At 36.2% G+C, this 14,732-nt stretch overlaps 2 protein-coding genes across 2 annotated transcripts; both read right to left on the reverse strand.

Annotated features, from left to right (window-relative positions):
- Positions 1–4,446: 4,446 nt before the first annotated feature.
- On the reverse strand, positions 4,447–5,526 carry LOC104243429 (uncharacterized). The gene is made up of 2 exons (XM_070152874.1): positions 5,098–5,526; positions 4,447–4,758 (listed from the first exon to the last, which is right to left on the reverse strand). Exons 1-2 carry the CDS (start codon positions 5,524–5,526, stop codon positions 4,447–4,449), a joined length of 741 nt encoding a protein of 246 aa, XP_070008975.1.
- Positions 5,527–12,632: 7,106 nt separating this feature from the next.
- Positions 12,633–13,112, reverse strand: LOC138874444 (uncharacterized). The gene has a single exon (XM_070152881.1). It carries the CDS (start codon positions 13,110–13,112, stop codon positions 12,633–12,635), a length of 480 nt encoding a protein of 159 aa, XP_070008982.1.
- Between the last annotated feature and the right edge of the window lie 1,620 nt (positions 13,113–14,732).

Consider the following 14,732-nt stretch of genomic DNA (forward strand, 5'->3'; position numbering starts at 1 on the left):
TTGCTGTCATTTCGTGCCTGAAGTTGTGATACAAACAAGTTAGTAACAAAGAAGGAAAGAAGAACAATACACAAGACTATTTAGATAGATAGACAAAACCATTAGCTCCCCGGCAACGGCGCCAAAAAGTGATCGAGAAAAACCCTGTACTACTATTGAGTAGCGAGAGAGGTCGAAGCAGCTTTTACCCGATTAAGGTCGGGATCGATTTCCACAGGGAGCTAGATATTGGAGTCGGGTGTCTATCTAAAAAATAGGAAAAGAATCTATTTATACTAAGCTGACAATTCTGGATGAAAATACCCCTGCGAGGTTAGTGCGGACCGCACAAAATCAAGTGCGGCCACACTAAGGCTCTTGACTTGAATTTCCAGCTCTCTGAACTTGGGCAATGCGGATCGCACGAAATCGAGTGCGGCCGCGGTGGCTACTAGTGCGGTCCGCACAAAAAGGAACGCAAACCGCATTGACCTTCATCCTCCAAAACACCACCTCTCTGAACCCTGGCTCCGCGGACCGCACTAAATCGAGTGCGGCCGCAATGATCCCAATGCGGACCACACAAAACCTCTTGCGGTCGCATTGCCTTTTGGCCTGAATGACAACCTTTTTGAACTTCATTTGTACGGATCGCACAGAATAGTGTGCGGCCGTACTGGCCCTGTTTGACTGAGCTTTGTCTTGTCTTGGTACTTGTGCAAGTTTCACTCCTTTTTGAGTTGATATTTGACATCTTGTCACCTTGTTGATTAAACCTGCAATCATGCACAACTTGTGAGCCTTTAGGACTATTTTGTACACATTTCTAATCAAAATTTGAGCATGAAGGAGTGTAAAATGCATCATAATTCCTAGTTATCAGTCACGAATCAACTTCTTTTGCTCACATTTCGTCCAACTTGCTCCTACACATAAGAATGCACGTAATGAGCATAATTCACTACAAAAACTCATGTAACCTACTGTAACCACACAAGTTATGAGATGAAAGTATTTGGCCGCTTATCAGTAATCTTGAGTTTCAAAATGATAACAATCCTCCTTCTTTAAGATATATAATTTTGCTTGTCTTCACTCTCAATTTTGCCTCCAATATTAATAGGATCATATGTATTGTTTCAGATATTTGGGAATAAAATTTTATTTCCTTAAACATTCAACAAAAGTATCGTAAGGTTACCGCACTTATTGTTACTAAAATGTGGAGTTTATATCGCATAAAGAAAGAAAGAAACTGATAAACACAATCAAACAAGTTTTATAATTGCGAAAGATCTAAATCAGCTGGGATAGTTTGAAAGTCATCAATTACCCTTCAAAGAGAGAAAATGCAAACATGATATAGGAAATCTTTTTGAAAAATATTAATACCATATATATAGAAAGAACATGAATGACAGACGTGTGATGAAGAAATAGAGATGTATCACTTGCATTGCATATTTAAAGTTAGACCAAGTGTTAAAGGAATGAGTCTTTCCATCACTGTAAAATATACTTGCATAGTTCACTTTAGTTTATTTCACACGTAATGCGGTAGTGGGTTCGCAGAATGTAACTTCTTGTGTACACCCAAAAACATTCAACAAGGACTAAAGATGCTAGAGATGGGACAATTATATTTAGTTCGGAATTAGCCTAAAAATGCCACTCAACATTCATAAATGGCCTATCGATGCCATCCGTTAAAAATTTATTATTTCCATGCCATTGCCGTTAAAGAAATGGCCTATCTATGCCATTATTTGACTAACAGATGGAATTTGTTTTTAAATTTTTTTTATAAGATTAGAATTTCCACGTGTCCTGTTATTATTTGTCCGAATTAACCCTTGCCCCATTTAATTCTAACCTTGGTTAGATCCATCTACCCATACCCAAACCCAACCCGGTTAAAACAAAACAAATCCCTAACCCAAACCTAACGCTTCATACCAAATCCCCACTCTCCAATCCTCTCTTTCATAAAAAAAAAACTCATTTCTCAAAACTCCCTCTTTAGTCTTACTAGGTTTTCGAATGGAAGCAAAGCTATTGTCGAAGGTGGCTTCAAAAATGTCTGATGGGTCAAGCAGCTCAATTGACTCAAAGAGGAAGTGTCGTTGTGGATTTGTAGCGCATCATTTTACGGCAACAACTCCTATGAACTGTGGGAGACATTTTTACAAGTGTCCATTGCCTGAAGTAAGTATAATTTACATAATGCAATTCGGCATTTTTTGTGTAATATTTTATTTTTATCGGAACATAATCGGAGATTTTATTATATAATTACTTGGCAGAAACAAGGTTGTGGGTATTGAAAATGGGACGATGTTGAATTTACCTCGCGAGCTGTAATCGTCATTAGCAGTCAAAAGAGAAAATTGGAAGCTTTTGAAATTGAAAGAAATAGGTTGTTGAAGAAGATAAATGATTTAGAAGCTTCTGTTGTTATTGATGTTCCAACGATAACAGACTTGAGGGAAAGATTGGATGCACTTGAAGTATCTTCTATTGAGGATAACTTGAAGATTATGGAGTTAAGGGAAAAAGTATTCCGGCAGTCGATTTTCTTGATTTGGTTGTTCGCTTGCCTTATTGTGTTCATGGAAGCATGGGCTACCAAATGATCCATGTAATGATCATTGCTTAGAATTTTAAAAGTTTGGTCTTTTGTTAGGTATATGTTTGTTCTATGTAATTTGGACATGTTTCCAATCTTCCCGAATCATGTAATAGTCTATATTGTGAACTTGTAATAGCTAGACTTGGTAAAGCTAATGCATAATCATTGTGCAGTTTTGAAGTTGATAGGCTTGCTGAACATTTTATGAATTAGGACTGTTTGGATGACATGAGGAAAAGAGACTTGTCAATTTGCTCTTATCCTTTTCAAACATGGAAGCAATAACTGGACATTAAAACTACACATAATTGATGCCATACTACACTGCAAAAACTGGACATAAAACAGCACAGAATTGAAGCTAAATACTGCAATAACTGGACATTAAAACTACACATAATTGATGCCATATAACATTGCAAAAACTGGACATAAAACTGCACAGAATTGAAGCTGAACACTGCAATAACTGCAGATAATTGAAACTAAGCAACACTGTAAAAACTGGACATAAAAACTGCACATTCAGCAGTGTCAAACTGTATTCACACAGTATTTTGCTTAGCTAAACATTACAAAAAATAGTAGGTTAGCTGCCAGTGCTAATTATAAAGAACAGTACTTTAAACACTCTAGCTGCTAGTTCTAATTACAAAAAATAATACTTTAAACAGTCTAGCTGCTAGTGCTAATTACAAAAATAGTAAACTAGCTTTCAATCAATCTGCTGGTTCTCCTTGGCCCTTCCTTGCCTTTATTTTGTACTTCTTTTTTCTAACTTATACTTGAAGTTGGCTTGAAGTAATTGCTGGTTTTCCATTCCAAGTAGCCTTTGTGGGTGAATAAGGCAGGTTTGTTGGTGTTGCTGCACCTATTTCATCTCCAGTAAACTGGATCCTTCTTGTACCAGTTGCAATCATCTGTACCTTCCTCATAGCTAGTCTTGTGTCAGTTTCAGATATAACCATTGGCCTAATTGTTGGGTCTTCATCATCTCCAACATCAGGTCCATAACTGTTGAGCTCTTGTGTTCCAGCTTGAGTGTTAAATACTGACTGTTGTGACTGTTGTGTTCCCACTTCAGTTTCAAAGAATGCTTCACCAAACTCATGTGTTTCATCTTCTGAAGATGTCAATGTGGGGATTGTGTCCACAACTTTCCCCTTGTTTGAACCAAGTCCATCCCCACTACCCTGCCAACCAAAGACAATAGTTAGTAAATAATCTACAAAAATTGTAATTATTTCATAAACTACAATAAATATAAAGCTTTACCTTGTAACATCCTCTTGCATTATGATTTTCATCACCACATTGTCTGCATGTCATTATAATTCCCTTCCTTGATCTACTCCACTCACCTTTCCTTTTCAAAGCTTCATCAGCAACCCTATTCCTCTTTACTTTGAGTCTTCCAACCATCTTGACAATTTCAGGTGGCTCCATGGCCTGACTAGGCAGAACTTTCCAGAATTGCACCCCTCTAACAGGCTGAATTTTGTACTTGTATGTTAGCAAGCAAGCCTCCTTACTATACCACCAGTGTATTTGTGTCACTGGTTCAATCTTCTCATGCATCAATGCCTTAATAGCATGGGGACAAGGTATTCCAGATAAATCACTGTTTGTCTTTACCTTCTGTTATTTCATAGCCATTGTCTCCATTAAAGTTCAAAGTGCAAGCATGTGATTTTCCCTATAATCATGGTATAGTTTCATACATGGTGGACTGAAATTATCAGTCCAGCTCATAGCTTTTCCTTCATAGTTTGCAAGCCTTTCCATTACCTTGATCCTTATGTTCTCCAACATCTTGATAATTGGCATATGTCTAGCATTTAGAATCCATGCATTGAAGGACTCAGTAAAATTGTTATCCACATTAGATTTTTACATTGTGTATCAAAGTAGGCTCTACACCATGCTTTTGGTGGATAGTTGATCAAGTCCCTTGCAACATCCTGTGACATCCCTCCAAGCTTCAACAACTGATCTTTAAATTCTTCTTCATGAGTACTCCAAGCACACCACCACATCAACTTCCTCATTTTCCCATTCCTCCATTTTTTAAACCAGTTGGCTTCAATGTGTCTAGCATAATACCTATGATGAGCATCAGGTAGTACAGTGCTCACAACATCTAATAACCCCTGTGATGGCAGATGAGAACAGAAGAAAACAATAGAAATTAAACATACTTGAAACAGATGAGAACAGAACATAATTGAAACAGCAGAGAATAGAAGAAAAAACAGAATAAAAAACAGCAGTTGAAAACAGAAAAAAATAGAAGTAAAAACGGCAGTTGTAATAGATGAGAACAACAGAAAAACATAATATAAAACAACAGTTGAAAACAGAAAAAAACAAAAGAAAAACAGAAGTAAAAACAACAGTTGAAAATAGATAAAAACAGAAGAAAAAACAGAAGCAAAAATAGAATTAAAATAAGAGTATGGTATCTTTTGCATGTCTGATATAAATGTCACTCCAGCCCCATTATTTAGGTCCAAAGACCTCTTCAAAAGATCAACAAACCAACTCCAGGTCCTGCTTGTTTCCTTGTCAACCACTGCCCAAGCAAGTGGATAGAACTGATTCATAGAATCCTGTCCCATTGCCACCAATAGCTGACCCTTGCATTTTCCCTTCAAGAAAGTACCATCCAAACCAATAAGTGGTCTCAGTCCACTTTTGAAGCCTAGCTTCAAATCTTGGAAACATATGTATAATCTCAAGAACCTCCTTTTTCCTTCTTCAAAAGCATCCTTTGATATGTTGATTGCAACATCACTCCCAGGATTAGATAGTCTTAGTTCTTGACCATAGGCTTCAAGCTTGTTATATTCATCCTTGAAACTCCCATCAAACTTCTCAAGGATCATCACTTTAGCCCTTTTAAGCTTAGATCTTGTCATATTAAACTTAAAATCATTCTCTAAGTATTCTTAATAGTATACTTGAGATTGTTTTGTAGTTTATTCTTAAAGTATTGTGCTAATGTCTTTGCATCAGCATTTGAATTTTTATAACAAGGATTATAATTATGTTTTGCCTTCAAGTTTTTGATACTAAACTCATTAGTCTTTTTATCCCTTGAGATAGAACATCTAAAAGGGAATCCAACATCACAAATATATCTAGCTCTAGTAGGATCTGTTTTTTCAATCTTCAGGCCATATCCATTAGCAATTGCATAATAGTTCACTACCCTTCTAGCTTCCACAATATCTTTAAATGTCATGCCCTTATCCAACTCCTTAAAGTTCTCCAACCTATCACTCAATACCCTCATCCTTTGTTTGCTAATAACGTCAAGTCCTTTAGAATCATATTCAACATCAGATGGAGCATCAACATCAAAATCATAGTCCCCAATAACATGCTCATTTTCAGATACTGCTTCAACATCTACATGGAATGTTTCAGTATGGTGCAGAATACTTTGAGTATGGACAGTCAACTCTAACTCATCTACAACAAACAAGTTCATGATTTTGAAACTATATATAGAACCTATAACAAGAGACTGTAATGCCCTGATACCATCATCTCCATCAATTATATAGAACCTACCCGACGGCCCAACAACTAAAAGTTGTTTCACTTCAATAAACCCTAACTCTTTTGTGAACTCTTCACATAAATCTTTATAAGACAACAAATCTGGGTCAAACCTATTCCACATATGGACCAGCCTGTTATTATACAATACTTCTGGAGAAATTACCCATTCACCCCTATAGTTGAAATACACGTCAACTGTGTCAGTCATGCTTCAATGAAGTTCACATGCAAAAGAAAAACAAAATAGAAAATTGAGGGAATAAATCAGAATTACACATTTCGGCAATTAAAAATACAAGAATAACAAAACCCTAGAAAGACAATTTTTTTTGGGGGGGGGGGGGCGGCATAGAAAAGAACAAAAATATAAAATTAAACCCCACATGCACAACATTTGAAAGACAACCCCAAATAAAAGACAAAAACATGTAACCCCACATGCACAACAATCCCCACATGAACTGAATTTACACCCACCCTATTAAACCACAACCACCAAATTAAATAAGTTTTTCGATCTACTAACCTTGATAATTACATTAATCTTCCAACAAAATCAAATTTTGAAGCCACCTTCGACAATTACTTTGCTTCCGTTCAAAAACCTAGTAAGACTAAAGAGGGAATTTTGAGAAATGGATTATTTTTGATGAAAGAGACGACTGGAGAGTGGGGATTTGGTATGAAGGGTTAGGTTTGGGTTAGGAATTTATTTTGTTTTAACCGGGTTGGGTATGGGTATGGGTAGATGGATCTAACCAAGGTTAGAATTAAGTGGGGCAGGGGTTAATTCAGACAAATAATAACAGGACACGTGGAAATTCAAGTCTTATAAAATAATTTTAAAAATAAATTCCATACGTTAGTCAAATAATAGCATAGATAGGCCATTTCTTTAACGACAATGGCATGGAAATAGAAAATTTTTAACGGAAGGCATCGATAGGCCATTTCTGAAAGTTGAGTAGCATTTTTAGGCCTTTTCCGTATTTAGTTATTGATGTGCAAAAAGTAGAGAAGGTGAAAACTACCAAAGTCTATTTTAGAACAAATAAGATATGTTTATTTAACTATTATCACCTGATTCTTGTTTTTCTGAACCTGTTCCATGGCTGCAAATATTCTCTAGATTCCCAGACTAATTCCAACAACAAGAACCCGCCGTGTGCCAAACCTCCCTATTAGATTGTCATAACTTCCACCGGCAGACTAAAAAACTAAAAAAATTATTTTCTCAATCCGAAACCAAACAAAAAAATCGAAAAACCAATCCAAACTGGAATTTCGGATTGGTTTGATTTGATTTTTTGATTAAATCTGAATAATGCACACCCATCATGGCTCTTTATTTAGCCACTTCATTGTTTCTTTTTTAACTCTAATATTTTCTGTTTTTCAATTACTTCATAATTTCAATTGGAGTGAGTTAAAATCCTTTGGGATCCTTTGGTTACCGAGATAAAGATACTGATTCTGAGGATAAAATTTGAGTTGTATTTATTTCATATTTGGTTATAGGTCTTATCTAATATCGATATAAATTTTATACAAAAATAATGGTATTGACAATCTCATATAGAAGATGGGATAGCTAATCGCTTGAGATATCCCACAATTGTAAACCAAACCAGGAGAGAATAAAAAGTTGAAAGTATATGTTACTGAATTCGTTCCTTGCCTCATTGTTGCTATTTCAGTCCAGAGATGGTAAATTCTCGTCAAGTTTGAGAGATCAAATCTCTCCTGAAAATCATTCCACATTTTCCTCGCATCTGATGCATAGACAGTACTTGGCATTAATTCATTTGAAACTGTGCTTCCTATCCATGACAACACTATTGCATTGTATTTTTCCGTTGTTCAAACGATTCCCTTCTGTACCTAGCCATTACACACGATCCATCCACAAATCTAGTTTGCTCTTTCCTCACAAGGCCAATTTCATTGCTCTACTCCATAGGGTATAATTTCTGGCCCCGTGAGCTTTATTGAAATTAAAACCAGCCCTGGAGTGTATCCAGCTTGAAGGTATAATGGATGATTGTGATCAAGTGAACTTACTTCATTTTCCGTCATGTCCGCCTCTTTCAGCTCGAAATTGTTCTTATTCAGTCGGAGCTTTACACCGGAGTTCACGCCACACGATCGCTGCTCTGATACCATATTAAATTGAGGATTAACTTTGTGAATCTCAATCAATTAACAGAAATATGAAGCTAGGGTTCATCTATGCAAGAAGAATATTCTAGAATCTAGAGAGAATGAAGTATGAGAAAGAAGATATGATTTTTCTCTCTTGCTTTACAAAATGCACAAGTCACATACTTTTATATAAATACACTTGGTAGGATCACGTGCACATCATGTGCTGCTCACTAACCAGCTTACCAACAACCTTAATTAACTACACCAACAGTAATTAGCTAATATAGTAGACTAAATACTCTTTACTCTATTTTAATACTCCCCCTCAAGCTGGAGGGTGAAAGACACCGAACACTCCAAGTGTGGATATAAGTGACTGGTGCTGTGTAATTCCTAGAGCTTTGGTCAGTAAATCAACAAGCTGGACTGTTGTATTGACATGTTCATCATAGTCTACAGTAGTGAGCTTTGTGTTCACCTCTAGTGGTGTGTTAACTGGTTTAGCACCACTTAAACCAAAATCTGAGATCAATTCAAGTGTGTACTTCCTTTGATTGAGAAGTATATCATCCTTAGATCTTAACACCTCAGTTCCCAGGAAATACCTTAGCTCACCTAGGTCCTTCACTTTGAAGTTTCTATGCAGTGTATTCTTGGCTTGCTCAATTACTCTTTCACTGTTATCGGTGATTAGAAGATCATCCATATATACCAAGACAATGACAATTTTATCATTTTCTTTTCTGGCGAATAGAGAATGATCATAAGGGTTTTGAAGATAACCTTCTTCTTGGAGAGCATCTATGAATTTTATGTTCTATTGCCTTGAGGCTTGCTTCAATCCATATAATGATTTGAGTAGCTTGCAGACTTTATACTCCCCCTACCTCTGAAAACTCTAAAGTAGGATCATATAAACATCCTCTTGTAGATCTCTTTGTAGAAATGCATTATTGACATCCATCTGGAATAGAGCCAATTTTTCAAAGCTGCAACACTGATTACTGTTTTCACTGTCACCATCTTAGCAACAACCTAGAGCTGTCAAAATGGGTCAGCCCAGTCCATCCCAGCCAAAGCCTCACGTGTGTTTAAATTTGGTGGGCTAGGACGGGCCGACCGACCACATGAACATGCCTTAAAATAGCCAGCCCAAGCTGGCCTTTCAATTTTTTTTAAGAAAAAAGAATTTCTTTAAGTCCTTAAATACTTTTTCGTGATATAGTCGATTAATCATGTAAATAACTTTTGTTTGCTTAGAGCGTAAAAAAAGCTTGATATTTGACGAGGAATCTCGTAATTGAAATGCAAATTCTCTATATCTCTAACTCTTCTTTTTTAAAGTTATATGAATATTTTCTTAATGCTTTTCTTTCATTTTTTTCAGATTCAGGGTTTGCTTCAACAAGTTTAAATGCTAAGGTTTTTTAATTTAGGATTAATATCATTTGCTGATTTCATCATTATAGTCCATAAAATTTTTAAAATTTCTGAAATTTGCTAGTGGTCAATTATTTTTTTAAGTGTATTTAAAATTGATCTTTTTCTATACTAAAGAGCAGTTTAAATATTAATAGTATATTAAAGTAATCCAAACTGATCATTGACCACTTAAAATAATATTTTCTTTTGAAAAATAATTATTATTAGCCAACTAAAACTTTTCGAGTTCGTTATTAATTAAGCAAAAGAAAAACTACTTTTGTCATATTACATACATGTCAAAAATCTAAATTTTAGTTGATATGGAAGGGTAAATGAGCAATCTTGGATTGGGGAATGGGGATTATAGTTAATAGTTTTTTTAGTTTTTAATTTTTTAAATATTAAATATTTACTAGCTAATTTTTAGCCCACGGGCCGGCCCAGGCCCAACCTCGGTTGCTCTCAAGGGCCAGCGGGCTGACTTGGGCCGGACTTATAAGCCTTAGTTTGAAATGGGCTTAAAAATTCTAGCCCAACCCTACTCAAGCAGCGGGCTGAGTTGGGCTGGCCTCACTGATTAAGCCCATTTTGACTGCTCTAGTAACAGGTGAGAAGGTTTCATGATAGTCTAATCCTTCCTGTTGAGTGTAACCCTTTGCAACAAGCCTGACTTTATATTTGTCCACTTCTCCATTTTGCTTGTACTTGACTTTATATACCCATTTTAACCTATAGTTTGCTCCCCTTTAGGTAAGTCAACAAGCTCCCAAGTGTGGTTTTGCTCTAAAGCATCAACCTCATGTTATATTGTTTCAATCCATTTCTGATCTTGAGATGCCTCCTTGAAGTTTCTTGGCTCAGTGGGGCCTGAAAACAGGCTCAAATACTGCTGATAATTAGCAGATAAGTGATCATATCCCACATAATTTGCAATGGAATATGAGTACTTAGCATACCCTATTTTGATAGTGACATAGTCCTTTAACCAAATGGGTAGCTTAGTAACTCTTTTACCTCTGTCATTATCTGCCATTTGTTCAGCTGAATATTGTCCTTCTACTGGTTCCTCGTTAGGCATCTCTTCATTAGATTTTGTTGGCTGACAATTATGTATTGTCTCTATTGAAGAATTAGGTGCAATGTGTTGTGTATTTGTCTGATGATCTGCAATGTCATGTGTGTGTGTAGTTTCTGTAGACTCACTTCCATCTTGGTGTATTGGATCAGGTGGCTGCTATGGTGTAGGTGAAGCATGAGAATTCTCTTTATTGTGTCGATGTGTACCTCCTAAATTGGTTATTGGCATGAATAATACATCATCTTCATTTTCAATTGGCATGGATCTGAAAGGGAAAGTTCTTTCACTAAAACTGACATCCCTACTGATAAAAAAGGTCTTAGTGTCCAAGTCAAATAGCTTGTACCCCTTCAGAGTCTCAGAATAGCCCATTAACACTACATTCCTTGTTCTAGGAGCGACTTTATCAGACCTAGGTAGACTGTTTGCATAGCATAGACAACCAAACACTCACAAATGATCCATCACGGGTTGCTTGGTGTTTTGCCTTCTAGTACCGGTGTAGGCAACTTATTTATTAGATAGACTGTTGTTTTAACACATTCACCCCAGAATCTGACTGGAATAACGTCTTGAATTTTTAATGCTCTTGCCACTTCTAAAATATATCTATATTTTCTTTCTACTGTCCCATTTAGCTGTGGTATGTAAGCACAACTTCTTTGATGAATGATTCTAAGAGGAGTGAAGAGCTCATCATATTGAGAATTAAAGAATTCTTTGCCATTATCCGACCTTAATATTTTCACACATACATCAAACTGATTTTTTATCATAGTCAAGAAATCCTTAAGTACAACTGACATTTCATAGTTAGATAGAAGTAAACAGATGCAATTGTACCTACTATAATTATCCACCATAGTAACAAAGAATTGTTTTCTATCAAAAGTAGGCATTCTGTAAGGTCCCCATACGTCTACATGTATTAGTTAGAAAATACTACTAGTGTTATTCTTACTAATAGGAAACTTTAATCTCACTTGCTTTGCCATTGGGCATACTGAGCATTGCTCTTGCACTGTGTTATTTAGTTTGTTCTTCAGTCTTGGTATGTGTTGTATTGCTATAGCTAAAGGATGTTCTAGCCTTAAGTGCCACAACTCAGCTTCATCTGCACCATTTATTACAACTGCTCCTACTGTAGGCTTTACTTCTCTTTGCAATATGTAAAGTTCATTATTTTCTCTACCAATCCCCATTATCTTGCCATTGTAAAGTTCCTGAAACACACAAAAGTTAGGAAAGAAAGTGACCTTACACAACAATTCCTTGGTTAGCTTTGATACTGAAAGAAAATTAAATTTGAAGTCTAGCATGTGCAACACATTCATGATTTTATGACTTCCTAATACCACTGTGCTTCTTGCACTAGATATAGATGACTTATTTCTAGTTGGTACTTGTACTCTGCTGCTATGACTCTTTTTTAAGCTTCTTATGTCTTCTAGCAATTCCCAGGGTGTAATATGGTGTGATTCCCCTGAGTCTATTATCCATTCACATATATAAGTCTCAGAAAGCAATGTAACAGTACCTGTTACCATGTTCGAGTTGAATTCACCTGGTGGAGTTTGTTAAGCAAGCTCATGAGTTGTGAATACTCTTCCTTAGTAAAAAAATATCCCTGAACCTAATCCTCTACTACTGCATTGTTGATGCTTGGCTTATAGCCTCCTCCAATCTGTGTTCTGCTGCTAGATTGCCCAAGATTTCCACCAAAATGACCGTTTTTCTTCTTACTTTTAAAGTCTGGGGGTACCCTACAATTTTATAGCAATTTTCCTTCAAGTGGCCTTTATAGCCACACTATTCACATATCATCCCTGGTCCTCTTGGTTTGAACCCTTGCGTTTTTCCTGCAAGCATAGTTAATGGATCTTTGTGAGTGTCCACAACACCAAGTGATCTCTGGCTCTTTTCCTGTGTGACAATCGCATAAGCTTCATTTACTGTCACCACTGGTCTCCTAGCAAGTATATTGCTTCTTACGTTACTGTAACTTTCATTCAATCCCATAAGGAATTGCAGTAAACGTTGTGACTTCAGGAGTTCAATAGATGTCCTCGCTTCCTCACAATCACAACATGATAAAGGAGCCAACACATCCAATTCTTCCCACAAATCCTTCATTTTCGTGTAGTAACTTGTTACTGAATCCGTTCCTTGCCTCATTGTTGCTATTTCAGTCCAGAGATGGTAAATTCTCGTCAAGTTTGAGCAATCAAATCTCTCCTGAAAATCATTCCACACTTTCCTCGCATATGATGCATAGACAATACTTGGCATTAATTCATTCGAAACTGTGCTTCCTATCTATGACAACACTATTGCGTTGCATTTTTCCCATTGTTCAACCAATTCCCTTCTGTACCTAGCATTTACACACGATCCATCCACAAAATCTAGTTTGCTCTTTCCTCGCAAGGCCAATTTCATTGCTCTGCTCCATAGGGCATAATTTCTGGCCCCGTGAGCTTGATTGGAATTAAAACCAACCCTGGAGTGTCTCCAGCTTGAAGGTATAGTGGATGATTGTGATCAAGTGAACTTACTTCATTTTCCGCCATGTCCGCCTCTTTCAGCTCGAAATTGTTCTTATTCAACCGGAGCTTTATGTCGGAGTTCACGCCTCACGATCGCTGCTCTGATACCATGTTAAATTGAGGATCAACTTTGTGAGTCTCAGTCAATTAATAGAAATAGGAAGCTAGGATTCATCTATAGAAGAAGAATGTTCTAGAATCTAGAGAGAAGGAAGTATGAGAAAGAAGATCTTATTTTTCTTTCTTGCTTTACAAAATGCACAAGTCACAGACTTTCATACAAATACACTTGGTAGGATCACGTGCATATCATGTGCTGCTCACTAACCAATTTACTAACAGTCTTAACTAACTACACCAACAATAATTAGCTAATATAACAAACTAACTACTCTTTACTCTATTTTAATAGTATACGTTCATATAAACTTATTAGAGTTGGTAGTGTATTTATTTTTAACATTTTGAGTATACGTTTATATAAACTTATTCATTTCAAGACTAGTATCAGTGAATCAAATCGAAGTAATTTGTCCACGTTTAGAAAACAAATTTCAATGATATAAAAATTATTAATTAGAGTCAATATGAGAAAGTCGTAGAAGTTATTTAAAAATATATGTGATCGAGTCGAGGTATTCAAGATGTTACAATTCCAATTCTTACTTGTTTTTAGTACACTTTTTGATAGCTAAAGTTGAAGATAAAAATTGTTTCGCCTGGTTAATGATGGTTACATTAACAATATAATATATATACACCTAGTAAACTATTAAATTATAAAGGTAGTTTATTTTTTTAACACAAGTAGTGAATACATAGCCATACTTCACCTTATGCAGGTAGGGAGGCTGGTTTCTATAGACCCTCGACTCTAAGCAAATTGTTGAGTATTGAGATTTTGATGATTAACAAAGTTTGTTCAAGGAAATGCTATCAAGAACCAGGTCTCAACGTAGCTGCTTAACTATTCTAAGAACTAGGTCCTCAAGGCTCATGATTGCACGTTCTTATAAGACAGTAACTTTATCAGAAAGTGACTCAAGTCCGAGTTTGTTGGAAGAGGACTGCTACATGATAAGGTTGTTGTCTAAGAAGATATGCTTGCATAAGTGAGAGACAAGAGTCCCAAGATTTGTGGAGTCATTGGAGCAGTAGGAGTCCGATCAAACGAGAAGCTGAATGTGCATAGGACTCCTAAAAGATCTCGGAGTCCAGGGAGTTTAAATACTACTATCTTTTTGTACTGCTGAGATTATCCTTGTACACATTAACTGAAGAACTACATTTTCTATACTCAAGTTGATTACTAGTGTTTGTGTTCTTCTTGAGTCAGTTTAGTAAATGTGTTTTAGGAAATCAA

This window comes from Nicotiana sylvestris, chromosome 1 (assembly GCF_000393655.2).
Source record: "Nicotiana sylvestris chromosome 1, ASM39365v2, whole genome shotgun sequence".
Lineage (NCBI taxonomy): Eukaryota > Viridiplantae > Streptophyta > Magnoliopsida > Solanales > Solanaceae > Nicotiana > Nicotiana sylvestris.